The 26623-nt window shown below is 42.4% G+C and overlaps 1 protein-coding gene across 5 annotated transcripts in view; it reads left to right on the forward strand.

Annotated features, from left to right (window-relative positions):
• The window catches only part of LOC6497020 (CUGBP Elav-like family member 2), a 91722-nt gene that overhangs the window by 50864 nt on the left and 14235 nt on the right, over positions 1-26623 (forward strand). For 3 of the 5 annotated variants that reach the window (XM_044716492.1, XR_006507498.1, XR_006507497.1), the window contains exons 3-5: positions 4073-4548; positions 10349-10431; positions 13214-13262. In XM_044716492.1, coding sequence (XP_044572427.1) covers positions 4073-4548; positions 10349-10431; positions 13214-13262 — 608 coding nt within the window. Of the gene's footprint in view, positions 1-3546; positions 3922-4072; positions 4549-10348; positions 10432-13213; positions 13263-19018; positions 19436-26623 lie in introns of those variants that run through there. The other 2 variants (XR_006507499.1, XR_006507500.1) reach the window with 2 other exon arrangements.

A 26623-nucleotide genomic window follows, 5' to 3' on the forward strand; every position in this document is an offset into this window, starting at 1 on the left:
ATATACATAAGTATTATAATTATGAGAAGACTATTTATTTTGTAATTTATTTCTATTAAAATTATATTTTAAATCCAAAACTAAACTATATTTAAAATTTAGCATTTTTTGAAGGGTATTCCAAGCTTAAACTATTCTTTTGCCCTTCTTTTTCTGGCACTGTCTTTTTCGGGGTTCACTGACTGTCAACATTGAACTGCCCTTTACAGAGCCACTCCCTTCTCATTTCCTGCCGCCCTCGCCTGGAAAATTCATCCAGCGTTGCCAGACAACGCACCGTCAGCGGAAAAAGTCGCGTAGCTCAACCGAAAGGGAGAAAATCTGCAGGACTCCCAGGTCCTGGTCCTGGCGCCTGGTCCGGGAGAAAGTGGCCGGGGTCTGTGCGAAAATAAAGCAAAGAAATCGTTTTTAAATGCGGCTTAAAATTATCTTTGATAAGCGTGCCGAAATGTTCTCATATTTTTTCGCCGAGCTGAGTAATTTATGGGGCGGCTTTTTGGTGTTCTGAACTTGAGTCGCATTAAGAGGTTATTCCTGGCCGGATCAAAGAAAGTCCCGACTTTAAGCCGCTTATAAATCGCGAGGCTGAGAGTCTTCCTGAGAGAAGGGAATCTCAGTGGAGGTCTGCTGAAGAATAATGATTAAATAGGCTTAAATAGGGTTGTTAGACTAGAAACGTTTAAGGTGTATGGTAAAGGTTGACTCACTATATGTATGTTAGTGAGTATCCTCCCTTAAATTTTTCTCTTTGCTTATTAACCTTTCTTTCCCATCCCATCACTCCTTCGAGTATCTTGTCCCACTTCAGAAATTACAATGTAAAAGCGCTTCACAAAATCCACTCGAGCTTTATTCCCATTGATTTTCAGTCTCTAGTACACCGCACTAGCAACAAAAACCAATCAAGGAGAACAAAGGCAGAGGACCAGAAGAGGCATGGGGCAGGGTCATAGAAACAAAATAACAAGAATCAAAAGTTCACTCTCTTCAACAACAACAATAACATGAAGTGGAGGAATCCACTTTGCACTTGATTTGTTGTGGAACAGACGCTAGACATAAAAAAAAATTATCCAGCTCACCTGCAAAAAGGTAAAATGGAAAAATGAAGACACGAAAAAGTTGCTCAAGAATTTTTCATCTGCTGTCAAATACACTGGCCAAAAATACTACTAGCTTTATAAGAAAATATTTAGAAGGATAGATGTTAATAGAATTCTTCTTAAAAAAGATATTAGTTTGCTGCAATTAAAAATGTCTGAAACTTTCTAAAATTTTAACATTTTTCAAACCACCAATTTTTCTTATTTTAGGTAAGATATTCTAGAACAGCTGCTACTCTTAATATCTTTTGGTTCATTTTTCCTTCACCTCTGTTTAAGAAGTTTCGGACTCATCCTTGTCTTTGTCAAAGTGTTGACCCATGTCGTCGCCCTGAAGATGATTTTCTGTGGACTGGGAGGAGACTCGCTTTCGGCCCAGTCTCCTTGGCATCTTCTTGGCCCATCCCAAGTGGGACTTCGTTTTGAGGCTAAAAAACTTTTATAATAGATTTCAAATTTCTGCGCCTCTCTACACCGATTATTCTCCAGAGTAATCAAGCAAATTAGTGAGCTTCTCGAGAGAATCGCAAGGGTGGCCCGAAACCAAAGTCCTTTTGCCGAATTTCGAGCACTCCCTCCAGACTCCCTGGACAATTTTGCGGTCGGCAAATTGTTGACAGCTGCTCCGGCTTCAGATTCTTCTACTATTCCTTTGTCCTTCGACAAATGAAGATAAATGCCAAGAGAAAAGTGAAGAAAGTTTGCCAAAAATTTGAGAGTCTTGAATATGTTATAGATCTCTAAAGGTTTTAAGTTTAAAAAAATATTTGACAGCCAGGGCTAATATTTTTATGGAGAATTGTAAGAAAATTGTGTGTAATCCCCTGAATAACCCTCACTACTTTTCTTGTAACCTTATTTGGATTTTTTCGTCAAAACATTTCTCTATTTCACTTTTGGTCTTTGTACCGCTTCTGCTGATGAAGATAAAGTGCAGTTCGAACTTCAATACCAAGAAAGTTATCTTCTTTGCTGTTTTATTTTGTTGGAAAAGTTTTGTTTTTTGGGTTAAAAGTTTCCTGCAAAATTGTCGCAATTGCATGTTTTATTTCGTTCTGAGCTAAGTTTGGCTTAAACAAATTTTTATGTTTTTATCTACTAGTATTGCCTTCTTAAAATTTTATTTTCTACATATATTTTTAAGTTATTATATAATTTTAATCCTTTCCCGAGAACCCTTCTAATGTTGTTAGCAGGGTTTTGGGAGCATGACCTCGTCGCCCCTTTCTTCGGGACTTGCCAACTTTAACTGAATTAAAGTTGAGCCGAGAAGGCAAAGGGGCGTTTAAAAGTTTTCTGTTTGGGAAGTAGAGAACAAAGAAGTTCAAATTGCAAAATGCAACAAAGAAGTCACAGAGTGAGAAGGTTGGCAGGAATTTGCTAAATAAAAGTGAAACTTGTAGGAATTAAAAGGCAAAATAAAATAAAAGGCGACATCATTTTCAAAGCGACCATTTGCGGGTAAAGGGATAAAGGACTCTGAAAGTTTAGTAATACACACTTTTTAAAAGTAGTTTAAATTTTTGTTAAATTAAAAGTCAATATGTATAGAGTGTGTTTCTTCTTTTGCCTATAATTTACTAATATTTAAGTATATCATGTGATGTGTCAAAGCGTAATTATGTGTAATAGATGTCGTGACTTCATTTCCCCTCCGGCTTAGTCTCCGCCTTAAAACGACTTCGATTTCGGCTTGAGTGAACCGCCTTTGTTTGCCTTGGCGATTTTCTGACCGACTAAACCTCAAATAGCATTAGGCTAATGGCCATTTGCCTCTGTAAATAAACGATTCTGCTTTCCGGTGCAATTAGGTCATCCAAACGCGATGAGCCAGCCCGCGCAAGGGTTGCTACCACACCTGAATAAAAGGGGTGATATCATGATATGGCCTGAAAAAAGGACAATTTTAAATAAGTATTAGATTTATAGAAAAATTTGATATATCAATTTTAAAAGTCTTATTTATTTTGTTCCTATTTGATATATATTTCATTGCCCGCTGCTGTAAAGTGCGATTTGAAATTGATTTAAGTTTCAAAAGAAGGAAGAGATCAGATAACAGGGCTTAATAGGGTTACCACCTAAGGTCAAAAGATGGTCAAAAGAAATAAGTGTTTTTTCATTGCGATTATACATAAATTTAGAAGCTGAGAAAAAAAAATTATCTCAATAAAATTAAATTTTTCAAATACCTCCTTAAATACAAAATATAAAGTTAGACTGTACTAAAGTCTACGGGTTAAACTCGGTGACCCGTTATTTTGCAGAGTCTTCTTTGATCGGGGGGCTCTCACTCCCATTTGAAGACAGTAGTTATCTCTTTTCATCCTTTAGTCAGTGGAGCCTCTAGCCTCCCTAGCCTATTCTTCTGCGATATTGCACTCTCGCTTGTGGACTTGGGAATTGCTCCGTTAACTCAAGCCAAGCTTTTGGGGGAATTTTGGATTTCTCGTTCATTTGTCCGTCGACGATTGACCGGAAAGGAAGAGGCAGGAGCCGTACTGCGAACTATATATATTTAATATATAACATTTTTTAATTAGTCACGTTGAGTGCAGAGAGTGTAAGCCGTGTTAATTGGAAGTAATATTCGAACCGAGCTCGAGTGTCCGTGTGCATTATAACAGTAAACGTATTGGTATTTTGATGACATTAAATTAAATATCGTGCTGCCGCTAAATAATCCCAGTATTCTCGTTGTTTATTCACCTTGTTGACCTTGTTAAATTGCAAATATGTTCAACAGTCGCACCTCGTTTATGTCGAATCGCCGAATGATTTTTGATTTTTCGGATAAGACGACCAACGATTATTTGGAGTAAGTGTTGGGTACAGTTACACTCTACAGTGAGGACTCTCAAAAAGGGAAGGGAAATTTATTAAAATATTATATAGGTCTATAAAACGTACTAAACTGTTTATAAATAATTAATTTTATTTAATTTTATATTTGTTATTTTTTTTTTCAGTGCATTTGGTATGAGCGACAAGAGCAGCAGTGCCACCAACAGCCTCCCGAATAGTCCCATTCACAGCAACAACAACAATCCGTCGCTGCTGAACAACAACAACGTTAGCAGCAACAGCCTGAACGGAGGTGGCAGCTGCAACAACAGCAACAACCCGAGCTTGGGCAACAGCTGCAACGCGCTAGTGCGTGTGGGCAGCAACGGGATGATGTCCGCCGGATTGGTCAACAACAACAATCCGTGCAGCGCCAACCGTAATGTCGTGGCCATGGACGATGACTCCTGCTTCCGCATGGACGCCGAGACCGCCGTCGTCACCTACGGCGAGAAGGAGCCCGATCCGGACAACATTAAGATGTTCGTCGGCCAGGTGCCGAAGTCAATGGACGAGTCGCAGTTACGCGAAATGTTCGAGGAGTACGGCCCGGTGCACTCCATCAATGTGCTGAGGGACAAGGCAACCGGAATTAGCAAGGGTGAGTAATTAACTAAGTAATTCATTGTTTTATTAATCTTAATTAAATCAAGACAGAAGAATCTAAGTTAATAGATGTGTCTAAGCACTCCCTAGAACTCCCATAAAAGATCAAAGATTTCATTATCTTCTTTGTCTGACTAATAAATTGAAACATTTGTTTGCTAAAAGCTCAGACTAGACTTCTGAGCAGACAAAATTAATATGAGATATTGGTCTAGCCAGAGCTCATACTCATAGAAGTGATGTATAACTTGTGTCTCCCACTACTCTCCCTTTTAATTGCATTCACTTGCATTTGCCATTCCGTTCCATCAGTTGATTGCTTTTTGCTCGCTATTTGTGTTTGAGCACAGATCCAATAGCCCTGAGCTGCCAAGTGGAGATTGTGGCGAATATTTCAGACAGGGGTGGCAATTGAATTAAGTATGAAAGGGTCTCTTTTGGATATTAACTTGAATATGACATAAACTGCATAAAGTCAGGGTCTTATTGTGGCTTGAAGGGGGAGGAAGAATGTGGTGTAGAGCAACGCAGTTATCTGGAGTAAGTAGGAGTAGCTTATTCCAGATCAGCATCACTAACTCAGTTCTATAAAGCCATGTCCGGCTATCCGTTCTACAGAGACTATAGAGACTTCTAGAGACCATAAGGGATAGAGGTATAAGATATTGACATATATGTAGATTCCTATAATACCAACGCAGTTCGAGTTTCTTTCCAATTTTTGACAAGTCTTTGAAGACTTCAAAGAACTAGAAGAACCATTATAGACCTTATATTCTGAACCCTTCAGTTATTTATTTCCAAGGCACCCAAAAGTATGCACCAAATTGCGGTTTAGAGAATTTATATTGAGAAAAATGAATAGAAAGAAAGACTGTAGATGGAAGAGAAGAGTACCTGGTATCATACAGTCTAGAAACTACAGTTTAGAAAAAAAGGAAAAGAAGAAGTCTATGTTCTGCATCTGTCACTCCACCTGGAATGCAATTGAAAGCTTTGATCAATACCAGTTGCTCATCCGCCTCTTTGACAACCATTTTCATTATTTCAATAAATTCATTGTCCTGCCCACTTCGTCCTGCTTTGTACAGGACGACTGTACGGCCTCTCGATTGCAGTCAAGTTTTTGTTTTTATTGATGTACCTTTTCGCTCCCCATTGCCATGACGGCATGTCGGCAGTCGCTTCTAATCTCTTTCATTTCCAATTGCCATTTGACTCAGACATCTATTCATATTTTTGAATAAGAGATTTCATTCGAGGCTCTATTGTGTTTTTCTCTGTTATATATTGAAATATTTCAGCAAAGTGCACTGCGTTTTGTTTATTTTGTGTCATTGTTGTGCCACTGTTATGTCCGACTGTCCATTTAGCTTTTCCATTCGCATTTCCTCCCTCTTCTGTGGTTGACAGGTTCATCCTTATTTTAGTAAAAGTAGGCGTGTCCTTCCCCAATGGTCAGCAGGGGCGTGGCAGCGTTGAAAGCGATCTGCCCGGGCGGAGAGTTCTGGAGCACTTAAGTGGCGCGTTATGGTGATGATTTATGACAAGAGGGAAGTGGTCAGTATCCTTTCTACTCCCAAGTGCTCATGTGAGAACGATTCTCAACGTTTTTTTTGGTCGTTCTGTCGCTTTTGGGGGGAGGAGGAGACTGGAGAGTCTTGTGAAGAAACTTGTGCCAGTCACAAACACGAAAATCGACACAAATTGCATTTCAAAGTTATTATTTATGTCAGCGACTAGCGAAAGGGGGCGGTTCTCTTCTTGATGGGGCGTTCCAGTGACCCACAATGGGAACAACTAAGCCCCGAAACTTTTCCCTCTAGACTTCTTTCTAGAGTGTATTCTGCTGAAGCCAGGCAGGCACTCACTTCCTGCTAACAGCATTTCCATTTAGATGGCCAAATGTAACCCAGTTTCGTGCCACTACCAGTAGTTGGCTAAAGGACCTCATCCATATCCCCAGACGTGTAACACTTTTTGTTGCTATGGCCCTTTGTCTGTTGCATTTTTTGCGAGTCGAGTTAGTTTCCAGTTCTTCCCCTCCGAACCGAAACAAAATGCAAAATGACACTTTTAAGTGCGATGGTTGACCTCTGAACCGAAAGCTCGTAAATTCCAAAAAAATCCAACAAAATATAAACCGAAAAAATTTCCTTTTCATTTCGGCCAAGTATTTCTGGGCTAATACTTTGTCTTTTCCACTTTTTTTTGTACCCCCCTTTGGCCCAAAGCGAGTGGGAAACAAAATTGTTTTCCTTTTTGGGCACTAAATTTCGTTAGCGGCCAGTTTTGCTCGCCCCCAGCCCCTGTCCCGACACCTTGGTGGCCACCTACTCCTCCACCGACTCCAGGACCTTCTATGTTGTTGCGGGTGTTGTGGTTTCATGGCTGATGCCTTTGTTGCTATTTCTGCGCTGCGGCCGGCAGATAAAGGTGAGAGCTGGGGGTGGAAACTAGAGCGGCACAAGGTTAAGCGCTCGGGTCATAATTTATTAGCGTTTGCGGTTTGGCGATAGTGCGGGGAATATTTTCGGAATACTGGATAAATGGGCATTAAGGTAGCCGAAGCGGAGCGTCGGTTCCCTCTTCTGGGGTTCCCTCTTTCAGTTTCAGTTTGTTCCAGGTGACAGCGCCAGGAAGGCAGAAAGAGTGGCTTTTAATTTGATATTGAGCAAGCGAGTGGCTTAAAGCTGTAAAATGTTTTGTGGGCTTGGGACTAGCGTTGTCAGGTTTGCTGGGCTTCTGGTCTGTGGTTTCTGTGGCCACCAAACCAAGCCAACTGAGAACAGATTTTTTTGGTTAAACGATTGAAGAATAATTAATTTTAAAGGGAACTAGTTTACTGTTTAGTAGTCTATATCCTAAAAACCCACCCAGAACTTATTCAATTGTGAATAGGACCATTTGAAAACAGAACCGTATGTCACAGTTCCGTATTAAAAGAACCACGCCCTCTGAAACCCCGAACGCCCACTTTTTTCGACAGGCCTGGGCCTGGAGCCAGTGATTTATGACCTCCGCCTTATAAAAAACCAACTCGCTGACCAAACCAGAAAGGGGGATGATGAGAATCCCACCCAGAAACTGAGAAAAAGAAATAATATAATTCACACCCAGAGAGCGACTTAGAAATAGAGGTTAAGTGGGGTTTTTTTTTTTGGGAATATGGGGTGTGGGTCGGGATAGGAATATTGGTCAGCTAGCAGATTTCGTTTGGGGCTGCCTTTTGCTTTATCTTGAGAACTTCATTTTGAAAAGCTTTTCCTTCTCTTCGACCAGCTGTCCGATGTCACTGCTCTGCTCGGGAAAAGGAAAAGTAAGGCACTTATCTAGCGCCTTCATCGGCTGCTTTTTACGCCATTCCCGAAAACTTTATGCTCTTGACATTTTTATTTAGCTGCTGCAGTGAGCGTGAAAAATGCATAAAATTTCACTTAATTTCCCCTCTTTTCCGTCCTCTCTTCCTCTGGCCAGCAGAAAAGCGAAATTCCGTTTAAATTGCCGGCACAATGGGGAAGGGGTAACTGGTCATTTAGTAAGGTCTGACTTACAATACTCGGTAGATATGGTCTTCAAGGATATATATTCTTACCCTATATTCTCAGAGATGTGAGCGTGTTGCGATAAGTGATACTCAGAGATCTAAGATGGCCAATATCTTAGATAGAATTAAAGGTATAGTTTAGACTTTATAGAAGGAGAACCTTATAGAAAGAGTGCTAAAGTTACTCCTTCTGGTTCAAGAAGTATTGGGCCAAGTATTTGACCTTTATAACTGCCATATAATCAGTGCCAGTTACCACTCCGTTTACCCTTAAATTGAGAATTATTTTCGTTTTGAATTCAAACTCCCTAAGGAAAACCAAATCAAAAAATACTTCGATTCTACTTGCATTCTGTTGCACTATTTCCCCATTATTTTCCACCCGGCACACTGGTTCTGGGGACAATGTCCGTAAATCTGTGGCTGGCAAAGTTAAGGACATTGATTTATTTAACTTCGATTAATTCGTTTCGTCCACAAACGTGTGTCCAATGGCTTCGGAGTTTGGATATATGTATGTATGTGCTTTTGTATCCTTTTGCTGGACTTTGGCACGTCGTGTCTGGCGGCTCTCGATTTCATCTTTCTCCCACTTGCCGGGATTAAGTTCTTTTTGTCCAAAAACGTGACTGGGTGTCGTTTTCAGTTTTATTCCTGCTTCCTGCTGCTGCTGCTGCTTTTCTCTCTTAGAGAAGTCGTCTTCTCCCCCGCAATTCTTGGCCTTTTTTCTATCGCTTTCTTCCATTTGGCTGTGTGTTTCCTGGGTTTGATTCTAACTGCAGTTGACATGCACATAATGGGAATTGTGTGAGATTTCTCTTCGTTTTCTCCGCTATTTTGATGCAGTCTCCTCCGTGGTCACCTCCTTCGTTATCCTTTTCGATTGCTTTCCTTATCTATCACTTCTGTGAGGAGTAGTCCCCCCTAGTGTTTCTACTTCGGCGACTTTTGTTTTATTGCATTCCAACCAGTTTCGATTTCCCTTCATTTGTTGCATTTAAAACTCGATTAATTTTAAATGATATTTAATCTGATTTAGGGGTTGGCCCACTGTTTTTCTTAAAATTGAAACAAAAACCAAATCCGTAGAGCTACCATAATTCAGTCAATCGGATATGGCGGCTCTCTGTTCACTCTCCAACTAACTTTCCGCTGCCGGATATTTAAAAAATATGCAAAAAAGGACGAGCCAGCCAGCCCCGAAACACGAAATGAAAATATTTTCAAATATGTGAAAAATGCTGAAAAATTCCGGCGGCCAGCGTGGGTCTGCGGCTTTGGCGACAACGTAAAAAACTGCGACAGATTGAATTACCTGTGTGCTGGGCGGATATTTCGCAACCAGGGACTCTGGGGCTGGAGGCTTGGGTGGCCCATAGGCACGCCCACTTTACGCCCGACTGAAAGTGACCAGCAGAAATGGCCGGCACTAAATGCCGCCGCCGATACGCTGGTGGGTAATTGCGTTATGCAACTATTGCCGTATTAAATTTTGCTGTAACCATAGCTCGCTGCCATGGCACACAGATGTGTGGAGAGAGGTTGAGGTAGGCCTTAAATGGCTTTGGGTGGGGAACAGGGGACTGGTAAGTGGAATGCAGGAGCCGGAAATGGATTTAACTAAAGTCCGGAGCGGCATGGTGGAGGGGTGTCTTGGCCACAGATTTGGCAAAAAAGGAATGGAATTTCCGCTGCCCAAAAAATATGAGATTGAAATGGAAAAACATAGTAAATAGAGGAATTACCTTTAAAATTTTAAATCTACTTGCAGGAATAGTAGAAATAGTTAGCCTCTAGAATATCTGAGGGTGGAATGCGTGGATTTAAGTATCACTTAATATGCTCGCCACACTTGGCTGCCACTCTAGCCAGCTAGCAGCAACCCTTATAAATTCCAACACCTTTGCCACCCTTTTGCCTGCCGCCCCAAAGAACCGGAAACTCCCTACTTAACACCCTCGTCCTGGAAAACCTCCCCTCCAATCTCAAACGCGACACATTTGTTTGGGCCATAATGTTTAATTTAGTGCCAGGCAGTCATGTTCTTGCCACATTTCTTTTCCCCGCCTTAAGGCTTCGCCCCATGCCTTTCCTTTCACACTTTTGGCATTCAAGTGTGTCTACCCCGCCTCCGTCCAGGCTAATAATAATAATTTTCATAATTTCCCTGTGACACCTTTCCCGTTCGCCGGCGAATAAACTTCAATTTAACCAAAATGCTAATCCCAAACACCACCCTCTCTTCCAGGTTGCTGTTTTGTGACGTTCTATACGAGACGCGCCGCCCTGAAGGCCCAGGATGCTTTGCACAACGTTAAGACGCTGAATGGGGTAAGTAATTTTGATTTGTTCTGAAGGTTGGGACTAGGCTTGACTGCCTTTTATCGGAAATTAGGATAATGGAGGGGATAAGCCATAAAAATCGTAGCCATCGTCTTAGCCTTTAATTGGATCTTCTGCTTATCTGACACAAACAAGGAAAAACTCTACAAAGTTATCATGAATCGCCATCATCCGCCTGACAAGACTACAAGTTGGGAGGGAAATCCTGGAGAGAGCTGCATCATCGTCCTGATTCCGCTCGCCTCCTTCATTATGGCTAACTGACTCGCTGACTGACAGATTGACTGGCGTTTGGACTGACGGAGCCGTGACATCGCACAAAAAAGCCCGCACAGCACAGAAGTATGCTACATAAAATGCTTGCCGAGGGAAAATGTTTTTGGAAGCAAAAAAAAAAAAATGGCGTTTCGTTGGGTTTTTTCCCCAATCATGGGATATTTTTTCCAAGCTGAAAGATTTCCCTATAAAATGCAAGTAATTTCAAAAGTTTAGTCCTGTGTCTTGTGGCAGCTTAAAAAAGGAGAAACAGAATTGTTGGCACAAGACACGCGCCAAAAGTTTATCGTTTTTCCTATCCTTTTAAAAGGATATGATGAAATTGTGTAGTGACTTGTATTACTTTTCATTACTTAATAGTAGTGGTACTTAGTTTACTTGTCATTCCCTATCATATTTCAGTAATTTTAATATAAAAACTAATAGTATAATATAATATCCTTTCATCAAAAAGGATATCCGACCCGTCGTTATCACATTTCTCTGAGAAAAGGAGTAGGAAGGGGAGCAACCGCAGGCACAAAAATGTCAATTTGCACTTTGGAACAGCAGCAGAAAAGCAAGCAGTCCTGGAAAAGTTGTCAGCACAAGTGCAAGAAAAAAAAGATATGAAACACACAGAGCGAAGGGATGGGAAGGACGATGGAAGGGTCAGGCCAGATAGGGCGCAACGTCAGCAAAATCGAGCGACATTTGGCAATGTTGCTTTTTATTTTGGTTACCACTTTTTTGTATTTCCCTTTTCTATGGCACCATCAAATAAGCATTGAATATTATTATTATTTGAAAGCCATGTGTTGGGAAAAAAAGGGAGGAGAGAAAAGCGGGCAAAAGCTTTCTAGGGACAATGCTTATGTCATCACGTTATCGGCTTCAGCGGGAAAAACTGACATAATTTGCATGTAGCTTCGTGGTTGCAGCTGCTATATTTATTTTAGAAAATTGCCATGGAACGTACTAACCAGAGAAAAAAACGAGGGAAAGAGGGTTAACATGTGCGTGCTGCATTTTGATTGCCGTAGTTGTTCTGGCTTCTGGCATTCGAATTGACAGCCTTTGACGTCAACTTGTAATTTCCTTGCACAACTCCCGATTGTTATCGAATGCTTTTTGGAATTTGTGTTGATTACTGGAAAGCATAAAGAAATTTATGGACATTAGGAGACTGATTGAAGCTTATTAGATAGGAGTTGGGATCGAAAAATTTAGGACAAACATAGAGTTTTATTTCTGGAGGATATTTCAACCAATTAGGGCGGAGGGCGGAGGCCAAAAGTCACCCACAGGAGCAGGAGCTTGACAAAGTGCTGCAAGGAGCTGAATTGCCTTTCCACCCACTCCTCCTGCGTCGCCTGTGTTTGGCTGGTAATTGCTACTTCCTGCATATAAATAAATTGGCAAAATAGAAAGGGAAAAGCACCGGAGGAGGAGGAGAAGCCAAGCCGGCTGACTTGGGCAGCAATTTGTAACCAGTCGCGTTGCGTGTATTATTTACGGCCAGCCAGGACGAAGGAGTGGGTGTAAAGGTGCTGCGGCAAGCACAAGGACATTGCCTTCTAGCGAAGACTGTCGTCGTTTTCGCGTTGCCCGTTTGCCAATAAATCACGCGCCATTAGCCGCATAGCAGTTTCCACTGGGGAGGAGAACGTGACACGTTCGGTTTGAAGACTTGTTAATTTTTCAACTAATTTTCTTTTTCTTAACTACTATTTTCCACAAATTAGATTATAAATTATTAAATTTTCAAAATATTCATTCAATATGTCCGGGAGTCACTGTGCCATCTTTAGCTGCATTATAGCGCATGACCTCGTGCCCGTTTTGCCACCCATTTGAGGCGGAAAGGGGCGTGGCTGAGGACATAGAGCGGGCTTTAAGCTTGTTTTAATTAGAAGAAGTTGTGTGTGTGCGCGAAAAATTACATTTAAAACACGCTGCAAAGTCCGACGCATATTTTAGGATTTTTTTTACCCGGAGGGAGCCAGCCCGCTCCTTTTCGTCCTTTCCCTTTTCGCCACCGCCCGTGTCCTTTTTAGCGACCGCTGAATAAATGTGTTTGGCTTTTGTCAAGGATTTAGGCGGAGGCTTTGTTCGGTGTCCTGTGCGGCTCCTTTTGCCTTTGCATGCATTCCATTCATTATGCAGCTTAAGTGGATGGCGGCACCACGGGCTTCTGCCCCAAGCGATGGAGGAGAGGGATCTCCCTTAGTCCTCCTCTAAACTGCAGTCCCTGGCCGCAGTTTTTGGCGACTGCATTTTGGACCTAAGCTCTGTAAATTAATCGCGGCCTTCCCTTTTCGGGCTGGAGTCGGCGAGCATATTGCGCTCTAATATTTCAAATGTGATTAACAGGTCCCGAAAACGGATTTGATTTTAACGAGTTTCGTCGAGGGAAAATGGAAGGATTAGGAAATGGATGGGATGTCAAGATAGGCTTGTGTTTTATTTAAAAACTTATTAAAATCGTGTTCTAATCGATGTTCTTTTCTTTCAGATGTACCATCCTATTCAAATGAAACCCGCCGACAGCGAGAATCGCAATGGTAAGTTCTGCTCTTATTCATTGTTAAATATATGTTTTTTTATAATTCCTAAAAAAATAAATAATAGGGGTTGTGGGTGTTGGAAAGTATGCCAAGCCAAAATATTTCCACCACCAACAAATCAACAAAACCCGGTACAAAGTGCCCAGCGAGGCGTGAGGAATATGTACATATGAGTGCGGTGTTCCATCGAAATCGGGTCAAAAAAAAAAACTAAAACAAAAGCTTACACTAAAGAGTACGATATATCCACCAAAAGTAAAAATAATCTAATGTTACTATTGCTGTGGAATAGAATTTGATTTTTCGAAAAAGGATATGAAAAATGTATTTTCCACGCCGACAGTTCAGGTTTGGCTTTTTCCGGAGAGTTTATCCCGAATTCGATTCAGGAAAATATCACCAAGGAATTCGAAACATCGGAAACAGATGCGGAGGGTGACTGTCCTCCGCACAATCAGACGTAGGGCCGTGGAAATTGCTTGCGAAAAGGGCGGTCAGCCTAAAAGCAGGCAATAGTGTTTGACAGTTTTTATTGGAGTCGGTCACCGTTGAAAACGCGCTAGGGAATGGCAGGGCGGTAGGAATTTCATGAAAAAACTGGGCGAAAATAATACATACAGGCATGGGAGAAGCAACAACTTTTTTTTTAACATTTCAGGGATTTTCATTGAACATTCGTCCCTGCGTCCCTGGGCCCATCCCTGCCTTTTTTTTTAAACGTCATTGTCAGCTGTCGGTCACTTGGAAGTTAATTAAAAACCATTAATTATGGGAGGCAGCAAAACTTGTGCACAAAAAAAGTGTTTAACAAGCAAGAATAAAAGCATTTAAAAAGTTGGATGAAATTTTTTAATTTATGTTAATTTCGGTCAGGAAGCTTCAACCCGCACCCGTGCTCTTGCGGGCAGCTTCTTTTAATTACACCCATGATATTAATCTGCTTAAGTGACCACAAAAATGTTGACTTTTCTGTAGGGGTGTCGGAGGAGAGAAGACTCTGGCTCGGAGAATACCATTTTTAATTGGGCGACCTCTAGAGCGGTGTTTATTGTTAACAAGTTGTAACAAAAAGCGCTGAAAAAGGGGGTAGTGTGTGGGGACTGAGCGAAAAAAAAAGTTTGGCTGACATGGCGCGGCTTCCTGCCAGCCAGTCAGGCCAGGCCGCCCACTGCCCTCCGCGGCACTGCAGCCATATGTAATTACGCTTGTACAACACGTCGTATGCTTAATAATTTTGACACTTTTTTCCTCACAGCGGGTTAAGTTTGCTTAACTAATTTTTCGGGCTTTTTAATGTATGGTGATGAATTATTACTGTTAGTGGTTGATAGTTTTTTTTAACTTTAATTAAAAATTGTTTTATTCCAAGTGGTGGATAGAAGGCTACCAGAAGGCTACCATAGAGTTCGTGCCAAACGGTGTCTTTGGACTTTTCAATTTCAGATAAGCGTTTTGCTGACGACCGCCCGCATTGCGCCTAAAACCAATCCGATGCAAATTCAAGTTGGCCGCAATCCAACATTTGCCGCATTATAGGCAGACGTCGAAGCGCCGCGCGGCTTCCCCTTCGCGACTTCCACTTCCAGCAGAATTGCAATTCAATTCAATAGACCGAACTAGACATAGACATAGAGGGATGTTGCTTGTTTCGTGATTTGGCACTTTAACCTTATGGCAACAAGGGAAGCAATAAAATAAAAAAAAGTGGAAAAAAACGAAAAAGTTTCTCTGAGCGGAAACGATATAATAGGAAAAGATGGCAGAAATATTTTTGCAATGTTTTTCTATTTTTTTCTGTTCTGGTTTACCGCCAAAGTTCAGAGTTCGGGTGGCGGCGAGAGTCACAGCCTAGAAATCGAAAGAAAATATATATATATGTATGTATATGTATGTGGCAAGAGGTCTGGAGTCGTCTCAGCGTAACAACAAGCGGAAGGTGGCAATTTAATAAAATGCTTGAGTGAGTCGCCGAGTTTTGTTTCCTGCTTGGCTCTCGCTTCTGTTGCCTTTCGTCGTTGCTTACTACAATTTTCTTCCTTTTCCACCCGTTTGCCTGCAAAAGTGTTGCATACTTTTTGGCAGGCTAACGGGGGACAGACCTCCCCTGCGATTGGTTTTCTTCTCTTTCATCCGCCATTGTTATTCCTGATTCGGAGAGTCGCATTCGAAAATGGAGTTTTAAGGAGCTTCCGGTTAGAGGGGGATTTCGTGGGAATTAGTACAGCTTGCAAAGAAATAAGTTATATATTATAAATTAGATATAGTTGATTCATTTATAGTGCCTAGAAGACAAGTAAGATAAGAACTAATACTACACCGCTTCAGAAAAAAATACTTTCAAAGAAATAAATCCTGTATATTATTATATTATGAGTGGTATGTTTTATAGATTTCATTGAACTCTAATTTAATGCCAAGAATAATTGAGGGACTAACTTAAATAAACCATATTGTAGTTTCTAATACCTTACCCTTCTCCAAAAAAAACAATAATAATCACCATTGTTTACCTTTGATCTTTCAAACTACAAATTCAATCCCCGTAGTCATAAACTGGCAGCCTTTTCCAATCCCCTCCGACCATAAACACCAAACAAATGACTCCTCATTTCCACTTATATTGAAGCAAAGGAAAAAAGGAAACTTGCATTCAAATTTTACGACACTCCCCGACAGCAAAGTCTTTTCCCTGACCCTGGGCTACAAATTTCCAATGGGTGGAGGCTTCGCTCCCCAAAGGCCATAGTTTCCCCCGAAGAAAAAAGGAGGAAAACAAAAGAGCCTGAAGTAAGAAAGACAAGGACTCTCTTCTGGGAGAAAGAAGGGTAGTAACAACGCCGATTTGCATTGAGGGAAGCGAAGGAAGGCAGCAAATCAAATGAGTAAGCAAAAGTGAGAAAAGCCAAAACCTGGGAGGGCGTAGAACAGGTGACAAAGGTGCGGAAAACTGCAACGCGGTAATCAGGGCAATTTACATGCAAGCAAACTTCAAACAGACAACGAGGGAGGGAATGGGAAGAAAGCGCGAGACAGTTTCGCATTTGAAGGATTATGCAGGGGAGACTACAAGGATCTCTGGGGGTGTTATTAAATTTGCAAATAATCCACAATTTCCCTTTTTTTGGCTGCAGCACAGTACAGTCAGAGGTAGACTGGAAAGTGAATCCATCAGATAGTCGACTTGTTGTTTCTCTAGAGAAGAATATGATCCTTCAATCTTTACTTAACCAACTATAAGAAGTTGTTCATATTCCTAGCAAACAACTAACATCGACAAGAACTGGAAAGTAAACACCTTCCTGTTTATTTCATACCATTTTGGAGAAGCGCAAAAAATGTGATTGCATTTGCTCCACAGCTAATGGAGGAGGGGAAAGTTCTTCCCTTTTTTCCGAGCAAAAGTCGCGGGAGCATATGAATTTTCTTCACTGCATATGAAATCGATATGCAAATGTTGTGCGAGGTCTTCCTCGCGTCAAAAACAGCGGCAACAGCAACAATGGCAGGGGGACTTTCCTTCATTCCTTCCAACGACGACGATGATGATGATGCACGTATTGTTTGCTTGTAAACATGATAAAAATTCAAATTAGCCATTATATATGGCGAGTGGGGAGATGGGTGGCAGGGAACTTCATGTGTGAGTCTGCTTTTTGCGGCGCTGAAATGCAAAATGTGGCAAGAAATTACGGCGAAAACTTTTGCTTGGGGCGAGCCGGGGAACCTTGAACAAATTACATATTGTTTCTGCATTTCTTGTGCCCCGGCGGTTGTGTGGGAATCGGTGCCAAGTCAAGTCCTCCAGCGAACTAATAAGATTACGAAATCAAGGGCAAGACATATAGGAAAGGTACTCTAATTAAAAAGGGGCCTCAAGAGAAGAGACTTTCCTGTACTCCCCAGAGCAACACGTAATCTCGAAGCCAGCCTCTTGACGAATAACAAAACGTGTTAATCAACTCATTAGCATCGCCGGGCGCAACCGCTACAAAAACTACACCAGATAGCTTAGATGGCGATGAGAAAAGAACTCACATCCATCATCTGCGGAGGAGAACAAAAAGTAAACCCAGTTAGGCCAACATTAAGAGTCATTTAAAAGAGCTCAGAGCTGGGCCAGTAAGCTGCTAATCAAGTTTTTCCAACTGAGAATCATCAGCTACCCACGAGATGAAATTAGATCTCTAATATGCGATGAACTTGGGCTCTAGATCTCGGGTCTAGACCGCTCGGGTTAGTTGCATTTTAAACGTCAGTCAGTCCAAGTCGAGAGGAGAGGATCGAGAGGCTCCCAATCAAGAGAACCCATTGTGATTTATGTATTCGATTCGCGTACGTGCCAAATATCCAATTTTTCGAGCCATTTATTCGCCTTTTTTTCGCGGCGACTACCACGCCTATTGTTTGGAATTTAAACACCAAGTCCCGTCTCGTCCTGACTGGCTCCTCCTGCTCCCTGCTGTCTCCTTCTGCTGTTGGCACTTTCATTAATGGACGTTGCATGTGTGACGTTGCTTAATTAGTTGCCATCGCATCGTCTGGTTCTGATGACTTTTCCTTTTTCCGCGACCTCTGATTGATGCCAATTTATTTTTAGTGAATCGAGTTCTGCCAATACACGCATTCGTTGTCGTTGCAATCAGAGGGGAAAAGTTAAAAAGTGAGCCTAAAAGAATTTATTTAAATCACGGGAGCAGATACTGCTGTGAAGTAAAAACAATTCTAGATAAAGGGTGTCTAGCTGGGAACTTAAACCGTCTATGGGCGATAATGGGCCTCTAAGTGTGAGTTTATTTTATTAAGTTTCTAAAACTAATTATTTATTTGTTAAGTAGTTATAGTATATATTGTTCCACTACCAATCACCCTCTATAACCTCATTCCCCAAACTAAATGTCACATGCCATGAAAAAAATCAAACCGCATCGGATCGATTCGCACTGAACTGAACCACAATTTCACGTCGGTCAGCGCCAGGCATTCTTTGTCTTTGGCAGCCGCCTCTTTGTTCTTTTCACCAAAAAACCTATAATTAGTAGCGATTAAGGAGGAGCGATCTATAAAAGCGGCTGTCGGGTGGACAGACGCAGCAATTGCCATCGCAGGAGAGAGCTCTGATGCCAGCAGTTGTTCAAACACTCTGAAAGTGCGAAAAACCCGAAAGAAACACAGACTTTGTAATTGTTGATTGTTAACAGAAGCAGAAATAATCGGAAGAGACTGAGACTGTAACCATTTTTGTTTCATATGCAATACCTGATTGTTATTCGTTGAGCGTTCTGGTTCGAATATCGTTCGAATACCGAAGTTAAAACTCAAGTTATCAATAATAATTGTGCGTGGCTAAAAAGCAAAATCAATAACCACCAAAAAACGTTGCGTGTTTCTCCAAAAAAATATTATTCATGATCGAATATCTGCGCTTGGGAGGAAGTGTTAACTGGCTGATAATTGAGTTGAATATTCGTGTTTAATATTTATTATATTTGCTTATTGAATTTTCCACTTGACTCTGGCTCTGGCTCTCGATACTTGGTTCTTGTTCTGTTTTTAACTCGCTCGACTCTCTCTCGCTCGGCTCGTCCCGTCTCTCTGTGTGTGTGGGTGTGTATCTGTGTGTTGCTTATCTGTGTGTGTAAGTGTGAAAAATTTTCAAGAATTCTCTCTTCTTCGCTCCTCCTCGTCGTCGTCGTCATCATCATCATCTGACATGATAAATAATTCAACTGCAATCGGTTTCACAAATAGCCAAAAAGAAACCCGCGGATACGGATGCGAATCCGAACTCTGTAAGGACCCTGCCACCAGCGCAACAGCAAGACAATCTGAGAATGTTGCCATCATCACCAGCAGCATCGGCAACAGCGGCAGCAGCAGTCAATTATCTTCAGTAATTGGGAATTTATCCAATAACAGCGACATTGCAGCAGCATTGTCCTTTGCTCCACCAGCATCAGCAACAGCATCAGCATCAGCATCACCATCATCTCCGGCGGCGACAGCGGCAGCAACTTTAACATTATTCCCAGGCAGTTCTCCTGTAGCCGGAACCCTCCACTCTCCATCTGGCCCGATAGCAGCAGCTCACCACGCCACGCATAAATCCTATCCGCCAATAAATTCAGCATATTGGCTGCCGTCGTCGCATCCATCACCGTACGCGGTGCCAGGTAGGAGTTGCAGTTCCTCTCGGATGTGCCCATCACCCCCAACTTCCTTTTGTTTGAACTTTACACCGCTATCCTCTTAGATCCTGTTAGGATTAAAGGATAACATCATACCTAGTGTGATATTTTGAAAGAGAGGTTTCTTAGAGGGCTTTTTCATAATAGTTTAATAATTAAACCTTTTTTTTGGAAATATTTTTGAAGTCTCTGTTGCCATCTCCAAGGGGTCTCTGATAGGTCACTCACCTGCAGTCCTTTCCGCATCTGTGCCCCTTCGTCCTGGGAGTTCAACTCTCGTATTGATGGTCTGTTGATGTTGAGTGTTATCTACCTTGTCGCAGAAGTTGCTAGGCTGACCAAATTGCCTTACACACACATTACAATGTATTTCCGCCGTCCGTCTTCCTTTTCAGCCTTTTAAAATTGGGTAATTAAGGCAATTTATTGGACGCACATCGTCCTCGTTGTCGCTCGACGGTGGATTCAGGTGGCTGGGACAAGGACGCTGCCAAGAAGTCGTCATTAAGCAAATGGCCCGTGACCCAACGAGTAGTCCTGTAATTGTTGCGAAAGTAAATACGAGACCAGAGGGCTGCAAGGGTTGGGACTAAAGGAGGGAAAACTACATCCTTCGGTACATCCCTTCCTACATAAAGTTAGGACGATAAGGACTTCGTCTCCAGGTGAACCTATAATTTACTTACCTGCCTTGCCCTGTCAGAGCCACTGATTTTTAAATGAAATGTCAATTGCCTGGAATCGATTTCCAGCGTCAGCCGCAGATCTCTTCATCGCCGGCTGCCCCTCCGCCTTTCCGCGCACAATTTCCGCCTTCATTGCATTATCTGTTGATGGCAAACCAAAAAAGGAGGCAAAGCGACCAGCAGCGACTGGTAAACATATTTAAATCCATTTTTTGCGACGGCTCTTTATCACCTGAGCGTGTGTGGCCAGCCCACAAGTTTACACTTGACTTCGGCATTATTAACGCGGCGGAGGAGGATCGGAGGAGCAACATCATTGTTGTTTCGTCCGGGCAGAAATGTTAAATTGTCAGCCCATATGCGTGTATTTATGGCGCGAAGTGTTTGTGGATGAAGTGCCTCGGCTTCTGGCCGTGTGGGTTAAATCATTGACATACACGTGTTGCTGGCCTGACACTTTTCCTGTTTAATACACTCCAGCCGGCAGTCGAAACCAGGCCGACCCAACAACAAAAAAGGACAATGTCCTTTTTCCCCCCACATGAGTATGACGAGAAAAGTGAATTTATGCTTGAACTTAATTTTATGAGCGGGTTAATATTTCAGTGGAGTATGAAAGGTATTCCGATAAGTGTGTTTAAAATGAATTTAAGAGGGAAGCTTGCCTGAATTCTCAGCCAGGACTCTCCTTTCTAAGCACTCCTGACCACTGACCATTGGCCAGCTGCGTATCACCCTTCGCTTGTTACTCCATAAATCTCTGCCGGCCAAATTGCCATGCAAATTTTAACTGGGCTTTAATTTTCTGGTAAATTAAACGTTAAATGAACTGCCCGAACGTCCATGGCCCATGGCCGGCACGTGACCGGGCCACCGTCGAGGAGTGCATGTAGAAGCTTTAACAAAAAAAAATGTAATTTTTCGCACACCACCGAGATAGAGAGCGACTGGGAGGCGAGAAATTTATAACCTTTAATTGCTTTGACCCAAAAAGTGTGCAGCAGGCGCTGTTCGCGTCCGGGCTGGGGCTCTGGGTTCTGGGTTCTGGTTCGGTGGCTACTGGTCCTCTGATCCTGCAACCAAAGCCGGCCTAGACTTGGACCCGCATGCAGTGTGTTGTTCTGGTCAGCAGCAGCACCCCCTTCCTATTCTCCGCTGTGGTTTCGGCCTTGGTTGCAGCCTAATGCATTGCCACAGTGTCCTCTTTTCCCCACAAGGATCCACTTTTTTCGTAAAACTTTAATCTAAAATATTAAATATTTTACTGTATAAGAGTTAAGGAAGTGACTAAGCTTTGAAAACAAACTTTCTGGAATATGGATATACTTTTGAGTCCATTTCGAGTGAGCAACTTCTAAAGTATTCCTTTATCTTAAAGCCAGCCTAGTTTCTATTCTAGTCTCTAGACTAGGTGCCATTTTATGCAAATGAATTGGTTTTTAGTGAAATACTTCACACTTTTGTGTGAAGAGACAAATAGGAGGGCGAGGAAGGATGAGAGTCCTGGTTCTTATCCAGCAAAGGGGCCGAAAAGAAAAGCCATCTATAGGCAAGTCGGCATGGCGCAGCTCCGAGGCGGCAGGGTATTTGCACACAAGTTGGCCAAATTCATTCCCAGAGCTTGCTTAGCTGCCTGGCCTGATGTCTGGCTGGCAGCTGTTGGCTTGAGTGGCAGGCTGACGGAGTGACTGAATGATTGCGGGGCCAAGCGAGGCAACTGACTGTCCAACTGAGTGACACTTTGCACGGTCAGCTCTTGGCTTGGCGGTTGTGTGTGGAATGTGGCCCAGGCCAGATATTATGGGTGAACCATAACCATGGCTAAATTTAGAATTATTTTCAAAGTAATAGCTTATCCATCCACCAATGCTTAAAGCCCTTTCGAGGATTTGCATAATTTTCATAAAATATTGATAAAAATGGTTAGAAGTTCGAGGCATAAAGGCCAACCCTTCGATCTTGTCTTCTTTTTATGCAGATGTGTTATTATCATAATCAAACTGGAACTACTTACTTTCACTTTTACTCCCTCTTATCCGGAAAGGGCATCATAAAAGGGAAGCATGTCCCGAAATAAAAATGGGAACCATAAAATACAATAAAGGAAGTTGAAAGTTCCTCGACACAGAAACCCATTATCACAGTAACGCACACCACCCACCCACATCGCATATACGCTTTGTTCGAATCAAAAGTTCTGACCCCACACACTCACACTATCGGAGAACTATAATGGACATCCATTCATATTTGGCCCGTTCTTTCGGATCTATAGCACACTTTGTGGGTGTTGTCCTTCGTGTCCTTTGCTTGACCCTCAAAATGTGTAAAAATGCAAATAATTTCCAAAGCCCTCTTGCCCATGTTTTTTCCTCCAACTTTCTTGCTTTATTGTTATGCTCTTGATTATGTTGTTGTATTTTCTGAAATGGCAGAGGGGGGAAGGACGAAAAAGGATATGTTATGTGTAAGGATATCTGTGGTGTTCGTGTATGCTGCAAGAACATGTCCTTTTTATTGCCTCGACATGAAAATTTATGTTTCTGTTGTAGTTCCTTCGATATTGTCCTTCTTTTTCGCCCGTTTTTCTGGTTGTGGCTCATTTTATTGGTCCTCCGTTGTTGTTGTTGTTGTTGCAAGGACATTTTTGTGGCTTTCATGTCATATCGATTTATTAACCTGTACGAACTATTGTCCATCGTTTGGGCCGAGTTGATAAACGAGGCAAGTTTGTTGAAATTGGTTTCGCCTTCGCCTCCCTTTTTTGTTATTCCTGAGTTCTCAGTCGGAGGGGTGTTGGAATTTATTTCTTTTCGGCTCCGGCGCTGCTGCCACCTCTCTTAATGGAAATTTATTCGCAAAGTCCCCCCCTTCTGCTGCAATTATTTTTGATATATATGCATAATCCTCGTTAGTCCTCATCGTCTTCAGCGCTCCGCCGCAACTCCACTTGATATTCAATATTTTTTGTGTGCCGGGCAGAAGAAAGGAAATAGATTAAGCACAAAGCAGCACAATTTCAATGCAATTAAAATGTAAATTTCGTTTGCAATCCCAACGAAAAATACAGAATATAAAAATTGTGGTCGCAGGGGAAGGGCTTGGGATGGGACAAAGGATGTGCAAGGATGTAGAGTCCGAGACTAGAATATGGGATACCTCTTACCCTTACAAGGTGTCTTTCAGTTTCAACAGAGAGTCTCTTAAAGTTGCCGATTTCTTCTCCTTCTTAATATTTAAATAGCATTCAAGCTGCAGACTCCTCGGAATTAAATTTAATAATGCATTCGCGTGGGGGGGAATTGGATTTCAAGGATTGGCGAAAGGAAAATTTCATTAGGCAGGTGGAAAAAAAAAATATATATTATGACGTCTGAACCTCATCTCAGACAGTGAAAGTTGAGACGACTCTTTAATGGCCGAGAGAATGTGCGATTAAATTGAAATTAAATTTTTATTCGGCCGCCAAATGGGGGCATAAATCAGATTGGTGGCAGAAATAACATTTTATCAGAGGATGAGCAGCTGTAAAATATTGAAATTAAAATATTCCATACTATAGCATTGCCAATAAGGTTAAATGGGTTCGGTTTGCTGAATTTTCCATCACGTGGCTTACGGTTGAGTGTGTAACTTTGTGTGCAGCTTGATGCTGGCGTGGCCATTGCCGCAGCGCTTGATTAGATTTTGCCGCTTACTTGCCACCCCCCTTTCTGGGGGGTATATGTGTGTGCAAAACCGCACCCACAACAACACAACGCATGGAGCTCGGCGTGGAGAGTTACATTATTTTTGCGAAAATTTGTTAAATATGCCAAACACGCAGCGATGCATGCAAAGTGGCAACGCAGCCATCCAGCCAACCAGCCAACCAGGTGGGCCAGTGCTTAGATGAGGGGTCGTGGTTGGCAGGAAAGGAGGGTCGAGTACCGAGTACCGAGTACCTGAGCCCCCTCCATCTAAGCCCATCCAGCCGTAGCATTGCGTATGCGTTTTTCTCATATTTGTGACATAAATAAGCCAGGGTAGAGGGATTATAGAGAGGTAAAAGCGGGAAAAACTGGAGGACGGATGGGCGGATGGACGGTGGATGCACACTCTCGCCTGAAATGGCGGCAAATATGACCCGTTTTCGAGGGCGATGCCAGCCAGCTTTTCGTAGAATCACGCTCTAAGGCACTTTAAACTATAGAATGGATTGGCGGCCACACAAGAGAGCTGCATTGAAGATATCCAAGAGCGTATCAACCTCTTGAAAATCCTGTAGAGAAATCGCATGACTTCAGAGCCAATAATAGAGCCAGGGTATTAGCCAGTCGTTGCTGTAACTAACCCACTCATTATATTAGATTTAGAAATGGGGATGGAAAGGGTATATCAGGACTCGTTCACTTCACTCTGAATACGGTTTCGGTTTGGGGTTATGGGTTATGGAGGCCCCAGGATCTCCGGTATGCAAAAATGGCCAGCAAAAAATAGAGTTCTGGCCGAGCATGTGGGTTGGAAAAGTGGGGCCCGCACTTGGCGTTTTCAACTTAACGCCCCCAACCACCCCTGCCTCTGGTTTATGTTTTCAAATTAAAGTCGAAAGCGTGGCAACACTTAATGTGCGCCACTAGAAGCAGATTAGTTGCATTACCCCGAAGCCGGCTCACTGACTCGTCCATTTCCCGGCCACTCTGCTCCTTCGGCCCCTGGGCAAGGAAGGAAGCGGGGGAGTAAGCCCGACCTAAGCCAGCTCTCGGCCGTATTAATAATTTAAAACTGAAACACTCTGGCAGGACTTGAAGGTAAAGTTTTACGGCTGCCACCTCAGCGGAGGAATTAAACTTTAAAAGTACTTTAAAGAGGAGCTCTGACAGGATATGAGTTTGATTTTAATTCAATTCTTAGTCACCATCGAATAAGGTCACCGGCATGAAGAGATTGTTTACTTTTTGGGCGGATGAATTAAAGTGATGCAATCTAGAGAGTACCTAGTGGGTAGTATTGGCATTCCGCCACCACTAAGGATCGAATTCAATGAATTTCAGAGTTCCTTTCCACTGGGAACGCTGCTGGCTGGCGGCTGGTGGCTGGTGGCTGCTGTCTGAGCGCAATTTCTGCCAGGATTATGATAATGTAGCTCAAGTGCAGTTAGTCGATGTCGCTGCTGCAGTTGCACTTGCTCCTGCAGTTTGCGATAATCATAATAATAATGGTGGTGCTGGAGCCGCTCCTCCCACTCCCACTCCCACTCCCACTCCCACTCTTCTATGTGGCACGAGTGGGTTTTGCATTTGATAACGCCGGGAATGATGATAATAATAGCGGGGATGATGATGCAGCATCAGCATTCGGAATGGCAATTGAATCGGGGGCGACGAGGGGCAAAATGGAAGCGCGCTGATGCCTCAAAATGTGGCAAGTGGCAGACAGAAATCGTGGGTGAAAACCAGTCATTAGAATGCTCCGCCATTAAGCAGAATTTCAAAGTTTCTTGTGGTTCCTAAAAGACCCATAATAATAAGGTTTAAATAATAATCGGTTTAATGCCCTTATGCCCTCTGACTGCAGTCGTTGACCAGAATGGCTGCTAAAAATCAATTTCTGCCCCATAAGCAGCTTAATTATAATTTTAAATTGATTTCCAAAAACAGATTTCCAAAAGGGGCGGCACGCAGCAAGGATATAATGTCCTGCAATGCAACGGCCAATGGCCAATGGCCAATGGCCAGCCATAAAGCATAATTTGCATTAACTAAAAATTTCCCGTTTATTGGAGCGATAAAACGCGAATTCATAAAGCGATCTGCGATATTTCGGCCAACATGGCCTGTTATTTCAGTTTAAATTAACAAAAACTAATTGGTTTACCCACTCCCAGAAAGGGGGTCTGCCCGTTTCACAATTGTCTTTAAATCGGAGCCCAAAAAGCCTGATATTTATGAAAATCTTTAAACCGAACATCGTGTCAGGAGCAGTAGCCAAAATTGAAAGCTGAAATTGAAATAAAATTTTGTTTATTTTGGTCGTGTCGAGGCACAACACATAAATATTTAATCCGCTCCCAGTAATCGTCAGCACTTTAAATGTATTTAAGCCAATTGATTTGCAATTTAGCTCAGTTAAGAGATGGAAACCCAGCCAACCGGACCAAATCACCCGCACAAATAACACAATCACACCCGGCCCCTGCCCTGCCCGGCTCCGGCCGCCCTCCTTCGGAAAAACATTCTCAGCCAATTGCACATTCGATAACAATTAATTTGTGCAGTGCGCATTTTGCGTGTTTGTGCAAATAAATTAGTTGGCCATTTCTCTAAGCCCCCTCGTGATAGTGAGAGTCAGTAGTAGTCCCCTCCACCAGGAGCCCTTTTCTATTGAAAGTGCAAATATTTGGCGAAATGTTAAATGCCTGCCAATTAGTTATCGAGTCCAGGAGAGACTGCCACCCGGCTCCCGGCTTCCAGCTAGTGAGAGTTTTAATTTATGTAAAATTAATTGA

The sequence above is a fragment of the Drosophila ananassae genome, chromosome 3R, assembly GCF_017639315.1.
Source record: "Drosophila ananassae strain 14024-0371.13 chromosome 3R, ASM1763931v2, whole genome shotgun sequence".
Classification (NCBI taxonomy): domain Eukaryota; kingdom Metazoa; phylum Arthropoda; class Insecta; order Diptera; family Drosophilidae; genus Drosophila; species Drosophila ananassae.